At 43.1% G+C, this 23,420-nt stretch overlaps 2 protein-coding genes and 1 long non-coding RNA gene across 7 annotated transcripts in view; 1 reads left to right on the plus strand and 2 right to left on the minus strand.

The window, feature by feature from the left end:
• si:ch211-129c21.1 (uncharacterized protein LOC563087 homolog) overlaps positions 1-12,283 on the minus strand; it is a 20,304-nt gene extending 8,021 nt beyond the window's left edge. Inside the window, exons 1-5 of one of the 3 annotated variants that reach the window (XM_061034862.1) lie at positions 12,108-12,283; positions 3,025-3,558; positions 2,201-2,343; positions 696-758; positions 228-326 (exon numbers count right to left, since the gene is read on the minus strand). In XM_061034862.1, coding sequence (XP_060890845.1) covers positions 228-326; positions 696-758; positions 2,201-2,343; positions 3,025-3,133 — 414 coding nt within the window. In that variant the 5' untranslated portion in view covers positions 3,134-3,558; positions 12,108-12,283. Of the gene's footprint in view, positions 1-227; positions 327-695; positions 759-2,200; positions 2,344-3,024; positions 3,559-12,101 lie in introns of all 3 variants that reach the window. The other 2 variants (XM_061034859.1, XM_061034863.1) reach the window with 2 other exon arrangements.
• The window catches only part of LOC132972055 (uncharacterized), a 105,390-nt gene that overhangs the window by 64,868 nt on the left and 17,102 nt on the right, over positions 1-23,420 (plus strand). The window lies entirely within an intron of this gene.
• On the minus strand, positions 12,511-23,193 carry LOC132972040 (uncharacterized). Of its 3 annotated transcripts, none has more exons than XM_061034920.1 (5): positions 23,052-23,193; positions 22,527-22,922; positions 16,582-16,644; positions 16,116-16,244; positions 12,511-13,073 (listed from the first exon to the last, which is right to left on the minus strand). In XM_061034920.1, exons 1-5 carry the CDS (start codon positions 23,092-23,094, stop codon positions 12,910-12,912), a joined length of 795 nt encoding a protein of 264 aa, XP_060890903.1. In that variant the 5' UTR covers positions 23,095-23,193; the 3' UTR covers positions 12,511-12,909. The 3 variants fall into 3 exon arrangements, with proteins under 3 accessions (XP_060890903.1, XP_060890904.1, XP_060890905.1); XM_061034921.1 differs by having other exon boundaries at positions 22,527-22,919; positions 23,052-23,109; XM_061034922.1 differs by lacking the exon at positions 16,582-16,644.

Consider the following 23,420-nt stretch of genomic DNA (forward strand, 5'->3'; position numbering starts at 1 on the left):
ATTGTTGTCAGAGAAGACAGCACTTCAACATAGCATGTTTCCTTAATGTCTGATCATATAGTAAGATACCTTTATCATTTCACTCTCTACACATCTCACTTTCAGGAATAGGGGAAAATGTTTGCTTAAGATTTGAATGTCTCAAACCTCCACATCAGTGAGTAAACAGAGGTCCTGCCTACAGATATATACATCTTAACTAACTAAGCTTTAAATTGAGAACTTACCATGTAGTAACAGGAGGGGCTGAAAGCATTGGTGCCACACACATACATGGTGGTGTCGTTCAGCCTGTGCAGGGTTCGGATGTAGTTTCGGCATTCCACCTGCAACACGATCCAGCAGAGAGAATGCCAAGGTCGTAGCTTTGTTAGTTCAGCCGCAAAAAAACACAAACATGCCGCATACGTCCATACAGTGAGGGCACGAGCTGCCTTGACCTGAGCTGCTGACCAGAGGGGTCAAGGCTGTGCACAGGCCTTTTTACTTCTCATGCCTTTATTTGGACATTCAGGCGTGTAGCTGTAAGCAGAGCACTTCAAAGAGAATTCAGTGTGTGGAGTTGAAAAAAGAGTAGCACATAAATGATTTACTAATGCAGAGAGATAAAACTGCACAAGGGGAGTAAAACTCTTTCACTCGTCTTTAGCCTACAAGTGAAATCTAAGAGTGTTTTTCAAAGACGTTACACAAACCTCAAGATGTTTTCCTTTGTACTTGCACTCCCTCTGCTTTTCCTCCGTAACTCGCCAATACACCTGCATCAACAGAGAGAGGGAGGCGTGTCAGAGCTCGCAAGGAACGTGTGTGTCGCAACCCCCCAGCACCACGCCGATGCTGAACGCTCCAAACATGTCGTTGTTTTTGGTTACGTGGAGAGCGGTCAGTACACTGTGGAAGTACCTGCAGACGGGGTCACTAACGCACAACGACTCCAATCTGTTGAAGAACCGCTATGAATCAACAGACTTTAATGTAGAGCTCACACATTATCACTGGTTTCACTTCCACATGCAGACACACGCTAAACAGAGGTCAAAAGAGGGCGCTGCTTTCTACGAGCTCTGATGACTCCAAGCGCTGTGAAGCTTTCACCTTGTCAGTCCTCACAAAAGAAATCCTCCATATCTGACACTGTGAGACTGAACTGCTCATAATTCATGTCCATACCTTCACAGCCTTTGATGTGGGATCACAAATAGACACGACTTCATTTGGAAGGAGCTAAAAAGTTTTTTCAGGGAAACCGAGCTGTAATCCTCGATTAGGGCTTGCGGAAGTCTCAAAGTGAGCGGCGTGCTAATTCTCCGATAAAAACGCCTTTCGACCCGCTGCATGCAGAGTTTCATAAATGTTCATTTTCATCTTTTATATATTTGAATCTCTCAGTTAAAAAGCTGCTCGTAGGAATTTCAATGTTGTATCAAAACATGGTGAGAAATAGAACAACTTCAACTCTGTACATTAGAGATAACGGGAAAAGGAACTAAAGAGAAAAATAACCAAGGAGGAGTGGTATAACATGTGTAGGACACAGAGTAGAACGACAAGCTCTAGAATGTGGAGGGAATACGGTCGGAGAAATATTGTGAGATTTTTCATCACACCAAAACTTAAAGGAAGATTCTCACTTGTCCCACAGCCTTGCTGGAGACAGTGTGGGGAACATAATGTGTGAAAATGACTGAGTACTGGGATGAAGTGTGGAAAGGAATGAAAGCAAGTTTAGGTTATGAACTTCCTAAGACTTGTGAAGTGCTGTATCTGGGAAATTTAACACAGGAAAATATACAAAGCAAAGACAGATACCTGGCTGGAATACTACTGGTGGCATCAAAGAAAGCTATAACAAGAAAGTGGTGTAAGGAGGACCCTCCCACTCGGAGAAACTGATTGGACATTGTGGAAAAACTATATGATATGGAGAACTTTACACACCGTTTAAGACCGCACCAATCTGCATGCCAAGGAAAATGGAAAAAGTGGAGTGACTTTAAAACCCATCACTAAGTCTGAATGGACTATTTAAAAGGAGGCTAAACTGACACTAACGTTTGTATACTGTGTTTATTTTGATGTATCCTCATCAAGAAAATAAAATAAAATATAAGTATTAAAAAATAAAAAAAGCTGCTGGTAATGCAAACAGCATTCACACGTTTCTCTCTAACACTCCTTCTTCATGGTGTTCCGCTCTTACCATGGCCTTCCTCACAGAGATGTCGTTGATGTCCAGAGCGTAGACGGCCTCTCGGGCTCCCAGCAGCACCACGCCCAGGTCCTCTCTCATCAGCATGGTGGAGTAGTTGAAGATCCCCTCTTCTCTGAACGACCCTAACTCGTCTAAACAAGAGAACATCGGAATTAGCAAATTCATGTCGTGATGTCTCGCCGCTGCTGTTAACGGCTTGAAGGAGTGAAGCCCCCCCCACAGAGAGATCAAAGTGTGAAACCGTTTAGATGGAAGTAGCTCTACTTACGGCTACAGTATCTTTCTAAAAGCGAGACACTTAAATGCTTTATATGTGATGTTTTGATCCAGCAGATGTCGCCCTTGAGCACCAGCATGAAACCAAAACAACTCGCGCTGCATTGTTGTGTTAGCATGCTAATGCTAGTGATCTTTATTATGCTTGTATCTTCACACTGCATGTAAATTTACCTGAAATGAGTGTGATCTAGAAACACAGTTAAGCAGTGAGTACAGTATGTTATTCTTCTTTTCTCTAGTCCCTCAATTAAACAACTTTTATACATGAGGGGAGGAGTCAGCCGGCCGTCCTGGCGATGTAAACAAACTGAAGATAGGACTCTGAAAACATCACAGACAGTGGGACTCGGGTGTTACACCCATTGTAGACAGTCATGACTCACAGAGTTATTTTCAGAGGATATACTTGATTTATATTATATTTAAGTGTGAAAAATCACATATAAAGACTTTAAATGTGTTTAGTGCTCAAACACATCAGCTAACATCTGCACAGACACAGACTGAGGAGTAAATGAAGAAGTTGGTCTTACTCTGGTAGGGGACGGTTTTACGCGGGACCCCGTAGTGAGTGTTGAGTGCACTGAATGAAACGTGGAGCATCCATCCACAGACGATGCTCAGGGCGGTCAGAAGAGACATGGCTCAGAGTCCCCAGGTTTGTCTCAGTGTGGAGGAGCTGCACAGTCCAGCTCTGCCACCTCAAGGGCCCCGATCAGAGACGGGTCATGGTCCAGAGTCTCAGTCCAGGTGTTGCTATGGTTACACTGTGTCGGTGTCTCTTTCCTTTACGTGTGGCGTTCTGGCACGAGTCATCTCTGTTTTCACAGGCTCTCTAAAAGGCAGCTCATATGTATGTTTGAGCGGGGACAGTGGAGTGGAAACGTCAGCCTGCTTCGGTTCAGTTTGAAGTCGAGTGTTCTGCCTCGGATATATCTATGTCGGCTTTAGCCTCCAGCGAAGAGTTAATGAGCCACTTCGGTCCTCTCTGGAAGGAGGAGCAGAAGCCATGCTGCCTGCCTACTGCTGTGGGGAGCTGGAGGAGATCATCTTCACGGTGCCAACCTCTAAGAGAGATATGAAAAACATCTATGAGTTAATTATTAAAGAGATCCATGACGTGGAGCGACTTACAGTGCCTGCTATCAAAAATAGGCTTTAAGTATAGCTTTGAGCTACCTCCACAAACATCGGATGCAACATTTAGGCAACATGACACAAGAGGGGGTGATGTAACACCTCCACTTCTACAGTGATATTCCTTTAGTACAAGTTATACAGCAGCTTATAGATGTTCATTTTCTGCTCCACCAACTTTAAAGACAGAGTCAGCAGCTTGTTCCTTCAAAATAAAATACAGACTTCTCCTAAAGTAAAGACAGAGTCAGCAGATTGTTCCTTCAAAATAAAAGACAGACTTCTCCTAAAGTAAAGACAGAGTCAGCAGCTTGTTCCTTCAAAATAAAAGACAGACTTCTCCTAAAGTGAAGCTGCTCCATTGTCTCTTCTGGGCCTCCATACATGTGTGGTGGTGACTGTGTCTGCAGAGACTCTGTCCTCTGACTGGATTTTACTGTTCTGCTTTGTTCTGGTTGACTCGGGACGTTTCTGGGCGGAGCTGGTGTGTTTCCTCCAGCCAATGACAGCGCAGCAGGTGAGTTTAGGAGTGGAGACAATTCAGTGATTGAACGCAAGTCTAGGCCTGTGAAGACTGTTTCGTCATGAGCCGGGGATCCGGCCGAAGATTTCTGCCTTTTAATAATGCAGTTTTTTCTTACCACTGTAACTTTTGCTGCTTTGCTAAAGTGCTCATGATGGATAGGCCGGATCTTTGTAACATAGCAATAAGTAAGGTCTTTTACCTGCTTTTTGTAATATAACAATGAGTAAGGTCTTTTACCTGCTTTTTGTAATATAACAATGAGTAAGGTCTTTTATCTGCTTTTTGTAAAGTGTCTCAAGATAACACTTGTTTTGAGTTGACGCTATACAAATAAAAATTGATTGATTGATTGAATATGACGGACGTGGACGTAGCGTTAAAGAAGAGAAAATATAATCAGAGTGAGGAGAAACACCAAGTGGATAAAGCTTGTTCTAAAACGAGGGTGAACCTTGTGTTGTCTTTTACCCGTGGACGTGGAGTTGGTCTACTTCCTGTTGGACAGGCAGGTGACAAACACCAGCGGTTAGCTTGTGTTATCCATGTTGACCTGCTACTTTGTATCATGTACATTTATTTGTCTGTTGTTCTCAGAGGAGTGGAGTGACACATGGAGTGATATATGGAGTGATACACAGCGTGATATATGGAGTGATATATGGAGTGATACACTGAGTGATACACAGAGTGGTATATGGAGTGATATATGGAGTGGTATATGGAGTGATACACGGAGTGATATATGGAGTGATACACTGAGTGATACACTGAGTGATACACAGAGTGGTATATGGAGTGATACACAGAGTGGTATATGGAGTGATATATAGAGTGATATTTGGAGTGATATATGGAGTGGTATATGGAGTGATATACGAGGTGATGTATGGAGTGATACAGAGTGGTATATGGGGTGATGTATGGAGTGATACATTGAGTGATATATGGAGTGATACACGGAGTGGTATATGGAGTGATATATGGGGTGATGTATGGAGTGATATATTGAGTGATATATGGAGTGACATATGGAGTGATACACAGAGTGGTATATGGAGTGATATATGGGGTGATGTATGTAGTGATAAATTGAGTGATATATGGAGTGATATATGGAGTGATACACAGCGTTATGTGGAGTGATATATGGTGTGATATATGGAGTGATATATGGAGTGATATATGGAGTGATACACAGAGTGATACGTTGAGTGATATGTGGAGTGATATATGGAGTGACACATGCAGTGATGTGCGGAGTGATACGTCCATGTGATGTTCTCTATATCAGCGCTCATGGAAAGCCTCCCGTCCAATCAGACTGCTTGTTCGACTGTTGTATGACATAAACATTATTAGAGAGCTCGAGCACAACTTAAAGTCAGAGCCATGAAAAGTCATGGGAGGAAACTAGAGCCCCCGCTGCCCCCCTTCCTCCTGCACTCTGTGTCTTCCTGTCCTCCTCCCCGATAAGAACCTGCTTCCTCTGGGCTCTGCAGGGTTCATGCAGCAGCAGAGGGGATCGTTCAGGTTCGGGCATGCATGCAGATCACAATAATTCCCTCCTTTAACGCTCCATCCCTACCCGGGGAATCACGCCGATTTGAGACTTAAGACTTTGGCGAGTTTTTTCTTTCTGTTATGACTAACTGAGCGGCGTGGCCTCATTCAAAATTAATCAAAGCACTTTTTCCTCTGAATAACACAAAGCATACTTAAGAGCAGACACGCCAGGTAAAAACTATATTCTTATCTTTGTGGTGCACGCGGCTCCAACGCAGCCGCACCACACGGCTGCTTTGCAACACGTATTTAGATTTGAGCTCGCAGAGAGAAAAACACTCGGATCGTTTCATTAGAGGTGCATCCTTTGAACACACACCACAGAGCCCTCGCCTGTTGACAGAAAATGACAGCTTCCAGATTCCCTGGAGAGACAGCCGAGCGCTCGCTCCCCTGCGCCTCTGAACAACCTCCCTTTTCAACAAACTGCCACGCTCCCTCCTTGTTGTTACTCCACACAGCGGGGCGAGCTGCTGCACGTTTAGGACTGCTCATTTGTTGTTACAGCGTCAACATCTTGCATACTCTTGCCCCCGGGCTGTGGGGGGTGGGGGGGTTGGAGTAGTGGGGGGCAGAGTGTGTGCAGGTTGAGGGTCTCTCTCAGGGTTTGACAGATCCCTCCAAACCGTGCAGACAGACAGGTATGACAAGAAAAGAGCACGCAGCAGCTGTCACTCTTTTCTCTTCCTGTTTTTTGCATGCTCACACACACACACACACACACACACACACACACACACACACACACACACACACACACACACACACACACACACACACACACACACACACACACACACACACTCTCTCTTACACACACATGCTGACACACACTTACACACACACACACACAGACATGAGTGCGTGTGGACAGAGTGTGTGTAGGCGGTGATTGTGGTGTAAAGTCACCAGGTGTACTTACCTTTACTGAAGACAGACAGACTCAGATAATCTAAATGTGATGATGAAACTCTGACAGATCAGCCCGTCTCCCTCTTACATGTATCACCATGAACACATTAACGATGTGTGACCACACCCAGCAGCTAACCAGCTACATCACTGTTCATTTGGAGTCAAATATTTACTCCACTACTCCGTCTGTTCAGCTTAGGATAGTACAAACATTCAAAATAAAAGCCTCACAAGTTGAATCGTGATGAACTGTTGAAATTTAGCGATTAATCACAATTTAAAAAGATAACTGTTTGACAGGCCTAATATAAAGATAAATTATGATCCATGTAAGTAGATATCCTTAAAAGACCTGCTTAATGCTCGGGCTGATATCGTTTTATCATCAGTCACAATGTAGAGCGTGCCATGTCCATCATGTGACTTGAAATATATCATGCTGCTTCTTTTTGTTGTTCAGAACCAGAACTCGCCAATGTTCTCGTTTTCCACAACCAATCAATATAAGGTTCTGAAAACGATGCTGAGATGGTGCCTTCCTTCCCGTGCGCTCACACATGCATGAGTCATTTTTAGTCATTTGATTTGAGCAGCTTCAAGATTCCATTATACTAAAAAAATCTGTTTACACATAAACAAAGGGTTAATCTGGCATTTCCAGATAATGATCACATATCTATGAGGGGGAATCCACCTTTACTTCCTGCTTTGTTGCTTTGAATAAATCAGGAGAGCATCTTTGACTTTTCACTGGAACAAATCCATTTAACGAAGAGCTGCAACCTGGCAGCATGTTCCGGTGAAGAGAAATACATCATCTGCATGAAAAGAAAAGCCCTGTGTGGTTGTTTCTGAAGAAATTCGATATTTGGAGCCCTGTTTGCGAAGAGAAGGTCAATATCAGGGGAAATTAACATCTGTAAACCAGGACAAACACTACGTTAAATTATGTGTTTGTTTTGTGTCATGGTATTTTCCTTATGGTTGTGTGTTGGCCCTCTACTGGACACTATGTGTAGCCTGGGCGGATGCTGTGGTAAAAGCAGGGCTCCAGGTGAGGTGGGATAGGTGATTGAATGAAGGCAAGCAATTTTTCTACCGTGTCAGCCTGTCGGAGTTAACGCATCCAACGCGGATTTGTTTGTTTATTTATAGACGTAGTGGTTCGTCATATTTTCCTTTATTGATAAGAATTATTTAAAATAAATGGATTGAAATATCCAAATCACAACATTAATGGACTGTGTTAATTTCTTCGAGCTAAGCACGCGTCCGAAAAGCTTCCACATTCATCCCTCAAGTGACTTTTCTAAACAATATTGGGTTTGTTAAAATTGGTCACGACACTAAGTGTGACTAGAACAGTTTCTCTGCGTCTCTGCCGGTCCCAAATGTAAATGTGAACGTGCATGTGACACGTGTACCTTTATGCTCAGCTAAAAAACCTGAAAAGGTTTGCACCGTGTTAGCCGCTGGGTTTTCTTCCTCATGGTGGTTGTAGAGTGTGAACAACTGTGAGTTCAAAGGCTTCACACGAAGCGGCACAATGAGCTGGAGAAGCCCTGCAGCTGTATCTCCAGACGCTCCGACCACATAAAGCGGCGGGATATTTATAGTCAGTTCAGGACTCTCTCTGCCATATCTGCACAACTCCTCCATGAATCCTCACAACAACTTTACGTGCTGCGTTCAAAGTCAAAACTCCTAAACAGCAGCGTCAGAAACATGCACAGACAAGCAGAGTGCTGTCACCAGCGTGACTCACAGCACATCCACAGAGCTGTGTGAACAGTGGAGCAGCTGGAGAGAGCCGTGACAGTGAGGGCCTCGGGTGAAGTGTGCTGCATTTGCATTAGGCCGCTGTGTGCTGTATGGGCGAGGCCTCCTCTGGCTCTAACTGATTCACCTGTGTGGCTGACTAACTGCTCCACACGTTCCATGCTGCTCCAGTCACTGACTGATTTTCTGTCTGCCTCCGAGCACCACTCAAACGTAAAGCTCAGCGGCACGCTGCATGGTAGGCCCGGCTTGTGAGGCAAGCTGTGACACAGAATTCCCCCCATAGGGGCCTAAACAGGAAACCTGTTGTGGGAGGGTGTTCACCTTTGACACTCCTTGTGTCAGAGACTCTGTTGTGAAACACTCACCATGGAAAACACACCCGCAGTTCAGCAGCAGGTTATATTATTGCAAGCAGAGATGACTAAAAACAAAACTGCTCTTCACACCATAATGACAGCAGCTCGCCACCTTTTGTTTTGTGGTGTAGGAAAGTTGTAATTACCTGAAAAAAGCTGCAGCGTGGACACTTTTCAAGCTTCTCATGAAACGTGTCATTAAGCTGAAGGATAACTAAGAGTCAAAGCAGTAAACAAAGACGATAAGCAGAGAAGACATCGAGCGCCGCCTCTCTCCTGAGTGGAGAGACGGGTCTGATTGTGTGTGAACGCATGCAAACACTGAGGACACACACACACACACACACACACACACACACACACACACACACACACACACACACACACACACACACACACACACACACACACACACACACACACACACACACACACACACACACACACAGGCAAGTCTGAGCAGGAGCTGGGGCACAAAAGGGTTGTGTGACAAGTTCAGTGACAGACGGGAACACCCAACACAACCAAATGTAGCGAGCAGCTTAGATTGAAAATCAAACCAGAGGAACAGATTTTATGTAACTATCTGAAACTGAAAACCACATACACAGAATCACACAGACACCTTCTTAATTATCGTATTCAGAGACAAAGCTACAAGCATCAGGGGGTCAAACCTCTCCATATTATATTAAGGGGTGTAGAGATACCACATAGAGCACCCACTGTTTGTGATTCACTTTGGGGCAGCTCCTGCAGACACACATCCGATGTGTCCTTCGGAAAGACACTTAACCCCAAGTTGCTCCCACTGCTTTATCAGCAACGTGTGAATGTATATGGATGGATGAGTTAATACTGATGGACTCTTTACTCAGCAGCCTCTACCATCAGTGTGTGAATGTGTATGAATGGATGAGTTAATACTGATGGACTCTTTACTCAGCAGCCTCTACCATCAGTGTATGAATGGATGAGTTAATACTGATGGACTCTTTACTCAGCAGCCTCTACCATCAGTGTGTGAATGGATGAGTTAATACTGATGGACTCTTTACTCAGCAGCCTCTACCATCAGTGTGTGAATGTGTATGAATGGATGAGTTAATACTGATGGACTCTTTACTCAGCAGCCTCTACCATCAGTGTGTGAATGTGTATGAATGGATGAGTTAATACTGATGGACTCTTTACTCAGCAGCCTCTACCATCAGTGTGTGAATGTGTGTGAATGGATGAGTTAATACTGATGGACTCTTTACTCAGCAGCCTCTACCATCAGTGTGTGAGTGTGTGTGAATGGATGAGTTAATACTGATGGACTCTTTACTCAGCAGCCTCTACCATCAGTGTGTGAATGTGTGTGAATGGATGAGTTAATACTGGTGGACTCTTTACTCAGCAGCCTCTACCATCAGTGTGTGAATGTGTATGAATGGATGAGTTAATACTGATGGACTCTTTACTCAGCAGCCTCTACCATCAGTGTGTGAATGTGTGTGAATGGATGAGTTAATACTGATGGACTCTTTACTCAGCAGCCTCTACCATCAGTGTGTGAGTGTGTGTGAATGGATGAGTTAATACTGATGGACTCTTTACTCAGCAGCCTCTACCATCAGTGTGTGAATGTGTGTGAATGGATGAGTTAATACTGATGGACTCTTTACTCAGCAGCCTCTACCATCAGTGTGTGAATGTGTGTGAATGGATGAGTTAATACTGATGGACTCTTTACTCAGCAGCCTCTACCACCAGTGTGTGAATGTGTATGAATGGATGAGTTAATACTGATGGACTCTTTACACAGCAGCCTCTACCACCAGTGTGTGAATGGATGAGTTAATACTGATGGACTCTTTACACAGCAGCCTCTACCACCAGTGTGTGAATGGATGAGTTAATACTGATGGACTCTTTACTCAGCAGCCTCTACCATCAGTGTGTGAATGTGTATGAATGGATGAGTTAATACTGATGGACTCTTTACTCAGCAGCCTCTACCATCAGTGTGTGAGTGTGTATGAATGGATGAGTTAATACTGATGGACTCTTTACTCAGCAGCCTCTACCATCAGTGTGTGAGTGTGTATGAATGGGTGAGTTAATACTGATGGACTCTTTACACAGCAGCCTCTACCACCAGTGTGTGAATGTGTATGAATGGATGAGTTAATACTGATGGACTCTTTACACAGCAGCCTCTACCACCAGTGTGTGAATGGATGAGTTAATACTGATGGACTCTTTACTCAGCAGCCTCTACCACCAGTGTGTGAATGTGTATGAATGGATGAGTTAATACTGACGGACTCTTTACTCAGCAGCCTCTACCATCAGTGTGTGAATAGGTGTGTAAAAAAACATACAAGCTCAAGTCCATTTACCATAATTCCTCTTTTTAACGGCCAAAAAATTGGAAGTAAACTCCTAAACTGCCCCTACATAAAAAAACAAGAGGTAGCATTTGGTAAAACTAAATGTGAAGATCTGTTTCTCAAAGCTTTGATTCTCATAATACTGATCGTTAAAATCACTGAGATTGCACTGCTATAGAGGTGTGGAAAGCTTTAACAGCTATGGTGCATATATATTAAAAAGTGAAGTAAAGAGCATCAGAGCCAGCTTTGACCACGCAGTGCTGTGAGCTGCAGTGTGACAGCTACAATTGGACAATCCCCCGAGCGCGTGCGCTGACAGCATTTCTATCTGCTCTCTCACAAACATCAAGCTCTATCATTCTCTCCATCCACAACAAGCTGCTCGGGGTTCTATATTCAGACCTAGCATTCAGTGGACTGTAGTCACATCATGAAAACACTGGCATGTTTAGTTCTGATGTTAATGAATCTGTTACACAGCTGTGAAGATTTCAGCTCCGTGGAGAAACGTGCACATTATGAAAACATAGAACCAAGCCATCAGTTTCTATTTTATAGACTTAGACAGGGAGGTTAGTTTGAGTGTGTGCAGACTCTATGAGGATTTTCAGAGGAGGAAATCTCTGCACTTTAAAGTCATGAAAACAGTTTCTCTTGAGGTCCAAAGCTGGACTTCTTTCCATGCACCCCTCGACCCCAACCAGAAGTTTGAAGCGTTTTATTTCCACGTCTGTGTCCGCCTGCAGTGAAGGCTTTCCACGCAGACGATCGTATATCCCACTGCTGCTGAGCTTTCGGCTTCTATTATTAGATTAGGATTTCCCATAATCTTAGATAAGACACAGAAGTTACACCACGGGTTGCCAAATCCAATTCCCAGAACCAGCAGCCTGCTGGGACGAAGCTGCACACAAACAAGTCAGTAAGTGAGAACATAGACGAGCGCCAACACTCACCGGGACCGAGACCGGGACCGGGACTTGTCAGCATCCACGTTAATTTAAAAAAAGAAAAGGATTGAGGGTGTTTTCCAGGTCTGTGATCCGGCTCGACGCTCTTCTTGGCTCCACCTGTAACGTTCACTTCTCGTCTGTATTCCTGCAGGGAGCGATTATCATGCAGCTCCCCGCGGTAGGCAGTGCCTGCTCATGTGACGTTTGACTCTACCTTTCTTAAAAAAAAACACTCTCTCACTTTGCAACCAATCAGCTGCGTGACCGCAAAAACAAAAGCACCGTCCCCGTGATTAGACCGAGAACCTTTGTGTTTTATTTGGATGTTTGTTAGTCCCACAAAATGAACCTTACAATATCATATAGACTTCTAACATGGACGATATAACAAATAACACAGCGAAAGCAACATCCGAACATTTAATTTAAACTCTTAACATAAAATCACACTTTGTACTGAACATTTCATTAAATCAAGTCAAAATTCAAAGTTCTAGAAATGTTCACGTTCCGATTTCTTTCTCACAAACACTCCTGTTGGCAACACAAAGACTTTAGAAATACATTCATGCAAGAAAAAATATATTATCCATCTACTGCCATCTAGTGGCCGTTAAGGGAAACACCTGAGAAAACGAAACAAAACACAGCACACACACACGGACACGGCCTGAACCTCTCCCTACAAACAAACATTATATAAAATGTGCAACACAACAAATGAAAATCAGTTTAATAAGATGAGTCATTTAGCGGAGACGACGTGGAGCGGAGTCGGTGACTGGTGACGTCAAACACCTCGTCACTATCTGTATCTCCGTTTGCCACCGTCGTGTCTGCGGGTGTGATTCGGGTTCCGGAGGTTTTGAGAGGAAGAAGTCTTTTTCAGGGTTTCCTCGGGCATCCCCGGCCGAGGGGAAGGCTGCTTGTTGGCCACAGGACGAGTGTTTGCATAGATGGGATCAGCTTCTGCATGAAGAGAAAAAGAAACAGGATGAGTTTCAGCTGCTGGGATGGAAACCCAACCAAACAGACTGACGTCAAGTGAAACCAGTACATCCTCGTCAGGGGCGTTTCTAGAGTCTGTTGGGGCCCTGGGCAAAAAATCAACTGGGGTGCCCTCCAACTAACGTTCAGCAGGGCAACGAGAATGAGTGCTGTCAGATACTGTAATTGACATCTTAATTGAGCCATCTGTCACATAACTGCATTTTACTTATCATGTTACTTCAGCATCTTTTGCACTGTTTCATATTTAGTCATGTAAATATTAGTCTTTTCTTATTCTGTTTCTTGTTGATATTTAATGTTGGAACTGTACATAAGAGAGCACAGTTCACCAAAGTTAAATTCATAGTGTGTGTAAACGTACCTGAACAATAAATCTGATTCTGATTCTGATTCTGATGGGGCCCCCTTAGGGAGGTTTCCATCATTGCAAAATGTGCACATTTTCGGCCGCTGATTTGGGGCCCCCCTACTGGTCTGGGGCCCCAAGCAGTTGTCCTGTCTTGCCTGTTGACAAGCAGCTTCGATCCTTGTTTGGGACAGCTGCACAATCTGAGATGACTCTCAGATGTTCATTTATTGATTTATAAACCACAGTGAGATGCAACGTTTCTTTTTCTGGGGCCCCAAACAGACATCACGCTCACTTTACAATTTAACAATAAACAGACAAAAACATATTAGCAAGAGAGAGCAGAGTTCCCTGAAATAACAAAGTGTATAAACGTGTATAAAGGTTATGTGACCCAGGCAGAGGCGCTGGCAGGCCACTGCTTGGGGCCCCAGAACACTAGGGGGGGCCCCTTGAGGGCTGACAAACTTAAACCAAAGCAGCGGCCCTAAATGTGCACATTTTACAACGACAGTAGGAAACCTCCCTAAGGGGGCCTCATCTGACAGCACTCGCTCGTGTTGCCCGATGATGATGGTCAATGAAAGTCGACAAAGAAAGACGAGGAGGAGGAAGCGCCGGAACACAAGTTCAGTGATGAACGCTGGTCGAAGGGCCCCCAATAGATTTTTGCCCAACAGACTTTAGAATTGCCAGAGTGGAATCACCCCAGTTCTAGACTGCTTTGATTTGGGGTTGGGGGGCTTTAAGACTTTAAGACTCGTTACTGGGGTACTCTATGAGTGTTGGTTAGGACTGTGAGCTATGCAGCGTTCACTTCATAGTAGCAGCAGTTGGTTGGTGTGCAGAGAACACTTCTACATGACCCAAAAACTGTCAAACTGGCATCATGTGGTCTGAGAGCGTAACAAACTAATGCCACATCACACCAGGAGCCAGAAAAGGACTTGGAGTTATGCGACCTCAACCTGTGGAAAAAACCTTTGTGATACAGAAACCATGACAACAGCAAGACGGGCTCAATTTCTGGCAGAGGAGGGGCAATATGACGCTGTGTGTGTGGTCAAATACAAATAAAGACAGAATGAGACTATCAGCTCTGATATGAAACATCGTCAGCTTTGAACCTGATCTCTGTGCTTGTAGATGACACGTCAGGGTTTTCTGGCAAAACTTCACGAAGATGAAAGAGGTCAAAAAGGTCCAACACCACTTTAAGTATGAAGGTCAACTTTGTATTCACTTCATTAGAGCGACATGTTTCAGCTTGTGGACTTCATCAGGGTCATCAAGTGACACTCTATGCACCGTGCAGCATGTCACTGTATATAAACGTCTCTCCCCCACCTATTGGCTCAAGGTGAATTCTCCTGGTTATATCCTGCTGCGTTCTCACATCAGCCTACTTAGACTTGCTGCGGAAAAAATACTAGGGGTCCAGGAGGAGAAACTTCGGGTGAAGTCTGTGAAAAGGGTTCTATTGTGTTTGAGCACACATTAAGGTTAAGGTTAAAGATGGAGAGGATGGACTTTTCTCATCATTGGGGGGTTTGTAGACAGACTAGAGACACATGTTAGAGTTAGATGAACATGGTGAAGAGGATTTTAGCATCATATGTGACCTTTAAATCTGTGTGGTGTTTTCAAGAGGTAGAGAGCGAGCAGGGAGACAGGGAGGTGTGTGATTGGTTCATCAGATTGGTAACTTGTGGCAGACATTGGTCAAAGTTTTTACAGGCTTACAACTGATTCAGATGACAGATTTTCTTCATTCCCTTTTCAGACAACCTGAGTTATTAATGTCTGTCAGGACCTAAAGACAATTTTAACCAAAATCTGAAAAAGTGGATCTGGAGGAAATCACCAACCCTGCCTTTAACAAGAGAAGCAACAAAAAGCAAAGGAGGGGAGACTGTTCAGCTAAATCCTGCTTGTGAGGGTTTCATTAAGGAAAGTCCTCCCCCTTTAAGCTTCTGTTCTATATACAATCATGTTTTTGGTGTAAATTATACAGTAGGTAAGGTAGTGGGTAGAAGTTGTGGGTATTATGGTGTGGGTGGATATGTTACTTTTGCAAACATCAGATTTTTTTTCTCAGTATTCTGGTCCCTTGCCCCCCGTGTTTCTCGTGCACTGAGTCCTTCCTGCAGTGCAGAATGAGGTCTTTGTCATGTCGGGCTGCCGTCTGTTCTACAAATTTTTTTAAAAAACGGAGCACCTTAACACTTATGAGAAGGCAGTCAGCCTCTTTTTTTCTGTCATCGTCTCGCGCCTTGCTGTCAAACCACACTAACCACCTTCTAGCTCAATGAGCATCCAGCAGACTCGAGCTGGGCTGATACCTCCTCTCTCTCTTCTCAGCATTTCAACACACACAATATCGTCTGCTAAATGCAAAACATCGTCGAACCAGACGGAACCAGGATGTGTAGACCGATTGCACGAGTGTGTCCTGTGTGAAGTTGTCTGTGAGAGTGGTTTCCCCCCCCTTGGTGTTTTTTCTCAGAGTGCCCTGTACCCCCCAGTCCTGCTGCTTCTCCTGCCAACAGTTCACACAACGCTTATCTACAATCTGAACACGCTACGAGCTGTCTCTATCAGTAGATCTAGATGTTCATCTGTGTCCTGAAACTGAAAAGCAAGGCGGATACCTCTGTGTCTGCGGCATCTTCTTCTCAACAAGATGCATACGAGCAGCAGGACAATCAGGACGACAGCAGACACCCCCAACAGTATCCACAGCCACCAGTCGACCCGCCAGTCTGGAGGACGCTCAGTAGCTGTAAAAGAAAAGATTGGTCTTGAATTGAAATATGTTCATTTATCTGTTTGTAGGTAAGTCAGTATGGGGTTAAACTGACTCTAACACAGTTTGACTTATTGAACAGATAACACGGCATCAGGTTACATATTTACTACTTTAAAAGATAAGATAATGTGTTTTTTAATTACTGAATCAACACAAAGCCTCTGACCTCACACCTGACGTCTCATCAGTTAAATCAGCCAAGTCAAACATTTGTCTCCGTTCAGAGCGACATCCAGTGGAAATCGTTTCACCACCACAGCCCTCAAAGTGCAACATACATGGTGCATCACACATCCACACAAACACACCTTGTTTAACCGTAAATATGGGCAGTGACGGGTACGTTGTGTGTTCCTTGCTCTTCACTGTCGCTGAGGAAACAAAGTGTTACTTTAAGAAGCATTCATTGTAGGCAAAGCAAATCAAAGCATATGCATGTATGAATGAAACCCCTCCTGATGTTACATGAATCAGCTAAATGTAGAAATATAAGCAGGATGTAAACATGTGATCAGTGTTTAAAAAGCATGTTTTCTCAGGTGCTTTGGCTTCATCATGAAGGGTTGAACAGTTGAACTTATTCTTAACTCCATTTTGTTTATTTTTTGCACAACAGACAGAGACAGACAAGATGACTGTAGTCTACTAATCAAATATTTATTAGAGTTCATACTTTTTCGAGTGGGGTCACCGAGCTGGGGTCACTGACTTATTCAGGGTCGGCCTGAAGTATAATGTGTGCACCAATCAGATCTACTTTTATGCTTACAAAACGTCTCCTCCTTACCTAATCTCTCTCCTCCAGGTCTACACTCCCTCCCGCCCACTACGCTCTGATCCAACCTTCACAACAGGGTCCTTAGAGCTCCTCATTCAGGAGTTTTCTACAGGTGTGAAAGCAGCTCTAAGAAAAGGTGCAGGCATTATAGAGTATCTTCTTCCTGCTGCTGTTTGTTGGTAGATGGTATAAAAGTATTATTAGGAGCCAATTTAGTGTGTGTGTGTATTTCAATGGTTTTGGTTTCTAAGTTCACTACTCTATTTGGACATTAGGTGGTGATAATCATAGTGTGGGTTAATTGGTCAGGTGGTATGGTTTTGTGTTTATAGGTGACGGGTGAACAGGATGTTGATGGCATACATAGGTGGTGGGAACTATCAACGCAAGTGACTAAGAGTTGATTAGAAATCTGGACATCGGATCATCACTACAGTAATTTTAGAAAGTAGTGCATGATGAATGTTGTTTTATTTTATTGGAAATTCATACACTGACATCAGCAAATCAACTGAATATGAATTAATTGTTTTAAAGGTCACATATTCTTCACAATCCTCTTCCCCATGTTCCTCTAACACTAATACATGTCTCTAGTCTACAAACCCCCCAATGATGAGAAAAGTCCATCCTCTCCGTCTTCTTCCTGCTCCACTTTTCAGAAAATGTGTGCTCAAACAGGCCGTTTGGAGATTTTCCCTTCATGACATCACAAAGGGCAGTAGCCCCTCCCCCAGGTGGGTGACACTCCCACAGCTAGGTGTTTGTTCTGTCCTCTGAGTCTGCCTTCTCACCGTAAACAATAGGACATGGAGCGAGAAAGACGAAGTACACCCAAACTATTCCAGAGAGGGGGCGTGGTCAGACACAGCTCATTTACATATTTAAAGGTACAGATACAGAAACAGCCTGTTCTGAGCAGGGCTGAAATAGAGGGGTTATAGACATCATCAGGTTTGCCTTGATAAAGAGCGGCTGTTATGTGTGCTGAATTGATTAATTAATTGCTGAACAGACGTCAGCGAACATGAGATGAACTGTAACAATCGTGGGGGGTTTTCACCATCGCAGCACACCCAGGTGGGGTTTCAGCAGGGGCAAACTGTGAGCCTGGATCCTCAGGAAGACACTCTGAGGTGGATTGTTCAACAGAGTCCATTCCGATTAGTGGAGACCAGGTATTCACAGCAGGTGAATCTGAGTCTGTCAGGAAGATAAGATCACTTCAGAATTTAACGTATTCTTCCAAGTATCTTCTCTGTTTGTTTTCATGTTTCTGATGGCGTGTGTGAAGCTCTTTGAAACGCCACGTTGCTGAAATGTGTTGACTTTGAGAATGTCCAGTGTTACTGATTAATGTAAGTGTAGTTTATAATCAGGGGTTCCCAAACGTTACAGCCCGCTAGTCATTTAATTTTACCTTTATTTATTCTCAAGAAATCATTGAGGGCAAGCCCTCATTTACAATGACGTTGAGAGTACAATTAAAACGAATAAGAGACAAAAAAGACGAAAAACAACGAAGACAAAATACATAGATTATAAGACCAGAAGAATAAGCAGTATGCAGGTAACTACAGTTAATAACATTTACACTCATGAGTACGGTGAGCTGTGATCAAGTTTTTAAATTGACCCATAGTAACCATTGTATTGAGTTTGAATGTGTTTTGTATTGTGTTCCAGGTGTGTGCAGCACAAAAGGTGAACGATGTTTTCCCAAAGTTCGTTTTTACATGTGGAACTGTTAACATTAGCCAGTCACTTGATCGAGACTGATACGGATTATCAGCCCAGATTAATAAAGAAGTGATGTATGCTGGTAGATTACCCACAAGTGATTTATAAATAAATAGCAGCCAATGCCGTTCACGTCTAACTGTTAGTGAAGGCCAACCAACTTTATCGTACAGGATGCAACGATGAGTGGAATATTTATCACCAGTGATAAATCTGAGGGCGGAGTGATAAACTGTGTCTAATGATTTTAGGGTGGAGGCAGAAGCATGTCTATAAATGACATCCCCGTAGTCTAGAACAGATAGGAAGATGGCTTCAATTATTCGCTTTCTACTCACTAAGGGGAAGGTCACTTTGTTTCTGTACAAGTATCCAATTTTCTGTCGTAGTTTAGTGGTTAATGTATCAATGTGAAATTTAAATGAAAGGGATTGATCCAACCAGATGCCAAGATATTTATAATGAGGTATTCTTTCAATATTGTGACCTTCCAGAGTTGTTATATGCAAGTCATTGTCTGTGGTATTTCTGGCTCGTGTAAAGAGCATGTATTTAGTTTTCTCTGCATTCAGTAATAATTTTAAATCAAGGAGTGCATTTTGTAATTTGTGAAGTGCTTCTTGTAAAGTTTCCATTGCTAAGTGTGCAGTCTCAGCAAAACAATACAAAACTGTGTCGTCAGCGTAGAGATGGGCCTTACAATTTGTAAATACAGAAGCAATATTATTAATATAGATCGTGAACAGCACAGGACCCAATACAGAACCTTGTGGAACCCCTTTTGATAGTGGTAAGTATTCAGAGCGATCAGATTGTACAGTCACACATTGCAATCTATTAGACAGATAATTCTGGAACCATTTAAATGAGGAGTTGTCAAAACCAACATCATGTAGCCTCTGCAGGAGTATGGTGTGATCAACAGTGTCAAACGCTTTAGTTAAATCAACAAAGAGGGCAGCACAGTATTTCCCTTGATCAACAGCAGATACAATATTATTTATGACAAAGGTAATTGCTGATGTGGTGCTGTGTTTTTTTCTGAACCCAGACTGGTGAGGACTTAATACAGAATTTCTTGAAAGGAATGATTTTAGTTGATTATTGACTAATGTCTCCAGGATTTTAGAGAGGCTGGACAGTTTGGAGATCGGCCGGTAGTTGTTGAGTTTGTTTTTGTCGCCGCCCTTATGCAGAGGGACGATGTGTGCTGACTTCCAAACCTGAGGGACAACTCCAGTGGTGATTGAAAGATTAAAAATATAGGAAATTTGTTCCTTGATTAGAGGGGCACAGAGTTTTAAAAAGTACGGCTCTAGATTATCTTCTCCCCTTGCTTTCCTAATATCTATAGAGTGCAGAGCCTCCATTACAGCAGAGGAAGTGAAGGCCTGTATAGTAAATTTAGGGGAATGGTTGTGGGAAGTAGGAATATGAGCCAGCGGCCGGATATTAACAGTGTTTCCAGAGTACAATGTTTCAAACTGACTCCCAGAAGCAGCAAAATGGAGGTTAAAGGCACGGCAAATATCTGAAGTTTTATTTGTTTGGCCTTCATTTAAAGTAACATAAGAAGGGAGAGATGGGGAGGATTTATTTTTGTTTATATTCACTGCTTTCCAGAATTTTGATGGGTTTGAAGAGCAACTAGAAATCAACTCCTGGTGATAAGAGGTTTTAGCTTTTCTCAGTGAATATGTGCATTTATTTCTGAGTTGTCTGAATAAAAGCCAATGGGCTGCTGTGCCTGTCTTTCTTGCTAATGCCCAGGCTTTGTCCCTTTCCTTTAAAAGTAATGATAATTCAGTGGAGAACCATGGGCTTGATCTATCTTTAACCCTTAACTTTTTAAAAGGTGCATGCTTGTCAATAATTTCAAGAAATGTATTTGTAAAATATTCAAGTGCATGATCCACATCAGGTATTTCAGATGTTTGACATATATTACTGTTCACAATGTCATTAAAAAACACCTGTTCATTAAAATTTCTAAAATTTCTCTTGAGTACAATCCTGGGCTTAGATTTTGCTAGTCTAGCACTCCTTATACATGCCAGAGGACAATGGTCACTGATGTCTGGGGAGAAGACCCCAGAGGCTGTAATTTTGTCCCTTCTATTAGTAAAAATTAGATCAATCAATGTTGATTTTGAGGGATCTTTCAAATTAGGTCTAGTTGGTTCAGTTATGATCTGTGATAGATTTAGATTGTCACACATCTCCTTTAAGCTCAATGAATCATTTGACAACCAATTTAAATTAAAATCACCCAAAACCAGGATTTCTGAAGTACTGAACTGAGAAAACATTTCTGTTAATTGATTAATAGCACTGGGATTAGCTGATGGTGGTCTATATACACCTAGCACAGTCAATGATCTGTTACAAGAGATTTGAATTTGTAGAGCAATACATTCAAACGAGTGAGGTATAGAGACGGTATTTAAAACAGTAGCAGATATAAAGTCCTTTACATATATAGCCACGCCACCTCCTCGTCCCTCTCTGTCTTTTCTGTACAAGTTGTAATTATTTATTGCAACTTCCAAATCATGGATACTCTTTTTAAGCCAAGTTTCTGTCAGCACAAGGATATCTGGGTCAGTTTGTGATACAAGAGTTTTCAGATGATCTAATTTAAACTGAGCACAAAGACTTCTAATATTTAAATGCATAAAAGTAACGGTGCTAGGGGCTGCAGACCCCCACCGCCCCTGGAAGTGGTTAAAGCATTTACTGTCGCTCGCAGCCACACACACAAAACAGACAAAAGACCGTCGCAGTAGAAACTAATGATATGATTCCAGTGATTTATTTACTAAGAGCAACAAACAACCACATCAGTGTCTTCATGTGCTAACTTACATTTGAAGGATTTTTAACACTTCAGCATAAATCTCACTGAAGACCAGACCTGTGACCAGAGACAGAGACAGAGACAGAGACAGAGACAGAGACAAGACCAAGATTAAGCCATTTAGGGAATGAGACTGAGTCAAGACCAAGACCAAGGAAGGGCGAGACCGAGACATTTAGGGGATCAAGGCCAGACCTGTGACCAGATTGACCAGAGACAGAGGCAGAGACAGAGACAGAGACAGAGACAAGACCAAGATTTAGCCATTTAGGGAATGAGACTGAGTCAAGACCAAGACCAAGACCATAAATATCACAGAAAATCATCATCTTGTGTTTAGCCGGCGTGTCCCTCACGTAGACCGTAACACCTGGAAGGTTGCGGCCGTAACCGGGGGATTAAAACCAAACTAAGAATTTAAGTTATTTGGTTTTTTTAGAAAGTTTTCTGTCTAATCTCAGTGATGACGTGGAATAAAGCTGCTCAGTGTCCGCCTATATATACTATACATTTTTAAATCATTTCACATTTTTAAATGTTTTTGGAAGGCAGGGTGTCCCGACCCCCACTTTGGGAACCCCTGGTTTATGAAGTGACATATTATTACATGTATGTTTTGTTGTGTAATTCTCTTCCTGTCTCGTCTCTTTGTCTCGACCCTCGTCATGTCACTGCAGATGTCTGTCCAGAATAAAGAGTCTGTCTGCTGCAGCTCAAAGGAAGTTCCTCTCTTTCCTCTGCTGCGTTTTGAAAAATTACTCTTTGGCGCTGACAGTTTGAAAAAAAGGTTTTTGAAAATTGAGCCAAAGCAGTTGAGAAAAAACTGAGGTAGCTACGGTTCAGCATGACTGGATTTATGAATTGAAGGTAACACTCACCAATAAGGATTTGTGTGCCGTTGCTGCTTTTGCTCTCGTCATAGGGGATCTCTCCTCTGACTGTACAAAAGTACCATCCACTGTTTGCCTCTGTGACATTCAATAAAGTGTATTTCAACACAGCGTCTTCAGTGAACAGCCCTTTGTTCTCCAGGCCCTGCTCCACCTTGGAGGTAGACGAAGGTCTAATAAACAGCTTCTGAGACAGGTTCTTTCTGTTGATGTCACTGAAGGATGACCCAGAGGAGTAAAAGTAGAAGTGCACGCGGTACCTGTCGTGTTCTGTTGTATTCAAACCGCAGATCAGAGTCCGGGAGGAACCGGAGGACAGAGAAACACTTCTCTGGGTTTGATCCAAAATCACAGGTTCCTGACCCGTCACCAGCATCATTGCTGCTACAGACAGAGAAATGTGGCAATACTTCAAACATTATCAGGAAGAAAATTCAGCTTTTTACTTTGAAAGTTTGAAAGTTTTGTAAGCCAGGAAATAAAAAACCTTAAAAGTTGAATGTGAAGTCTTACCTGTCAGGAAGAGCAGAGTCACTTCTTTCAGCCACATTGCCATGCTATCATGTGAGAGGTGGTCTAGGTCTGAGACTCATCCTGTCTCTCTGGCTGCATGTGTGTGTGTGTGTGTGTGTGTGTGTGTGTGTGTGTGTGTGTGTGTGTGTGTGTGTGTGTGTGTGTGTGTGTGTGTGTGTGTGTGTGTGTGTCTGTGTGTGTGTGTGAGTCCAGGAGGACAAGTCGTAAAGCGCTGGCCGTTGGTTTAATGTCATTTATCAGAGACAATGTGAAAGCATTGTCAGCATGTTGAATTTTAGACTCAGTGTGTGGGTGGGAGGAGGAGAAAGGTTGTTTTTTTTTCTGTGTTGCTGTTCTGTGAGAATATAT

The sequence above is a fragment of the Labrus mixtus genome, chromosome 3, assembly GCF_963584025.1.
Source record: "Labrus mixtus chromosome 3, fLabMix1.1, whole genome shotgun sequence".
In the NCBI taxonomy this organism is placed as follows: domain Eukaryota; kingdom Metazoa; phylum Chordata; class Actinopteri; order Labriformes; family Labridae; genus Labrus; species Labrus mixtus.

Excerpts from the sequence above, each read along its gene's own strand:
- LOC132972040 (XM_061034920.1), bottom strand. The coding sequence starts at position 23,094 with ATGGCAATGTGGCTGAAAGAAGTGACTCTGCTCTTCCTGACAG. Across the intron at positions 22,923-23,051 it reads GACTCTGCTCTTCCTGACAG|CAGCAATGATGCTGGTGACG; the intron begins GTAAGACTTCAC and ends CTCTGTCTGTAG. Across the intron at positions 16,645-22,526 it reads CGGCACACAAATCCTTATTG|CGACAGTGAAGAGCAAGGAA; the intron begins GTGAGTGTTACC and ends TTGTTTCCTCAG.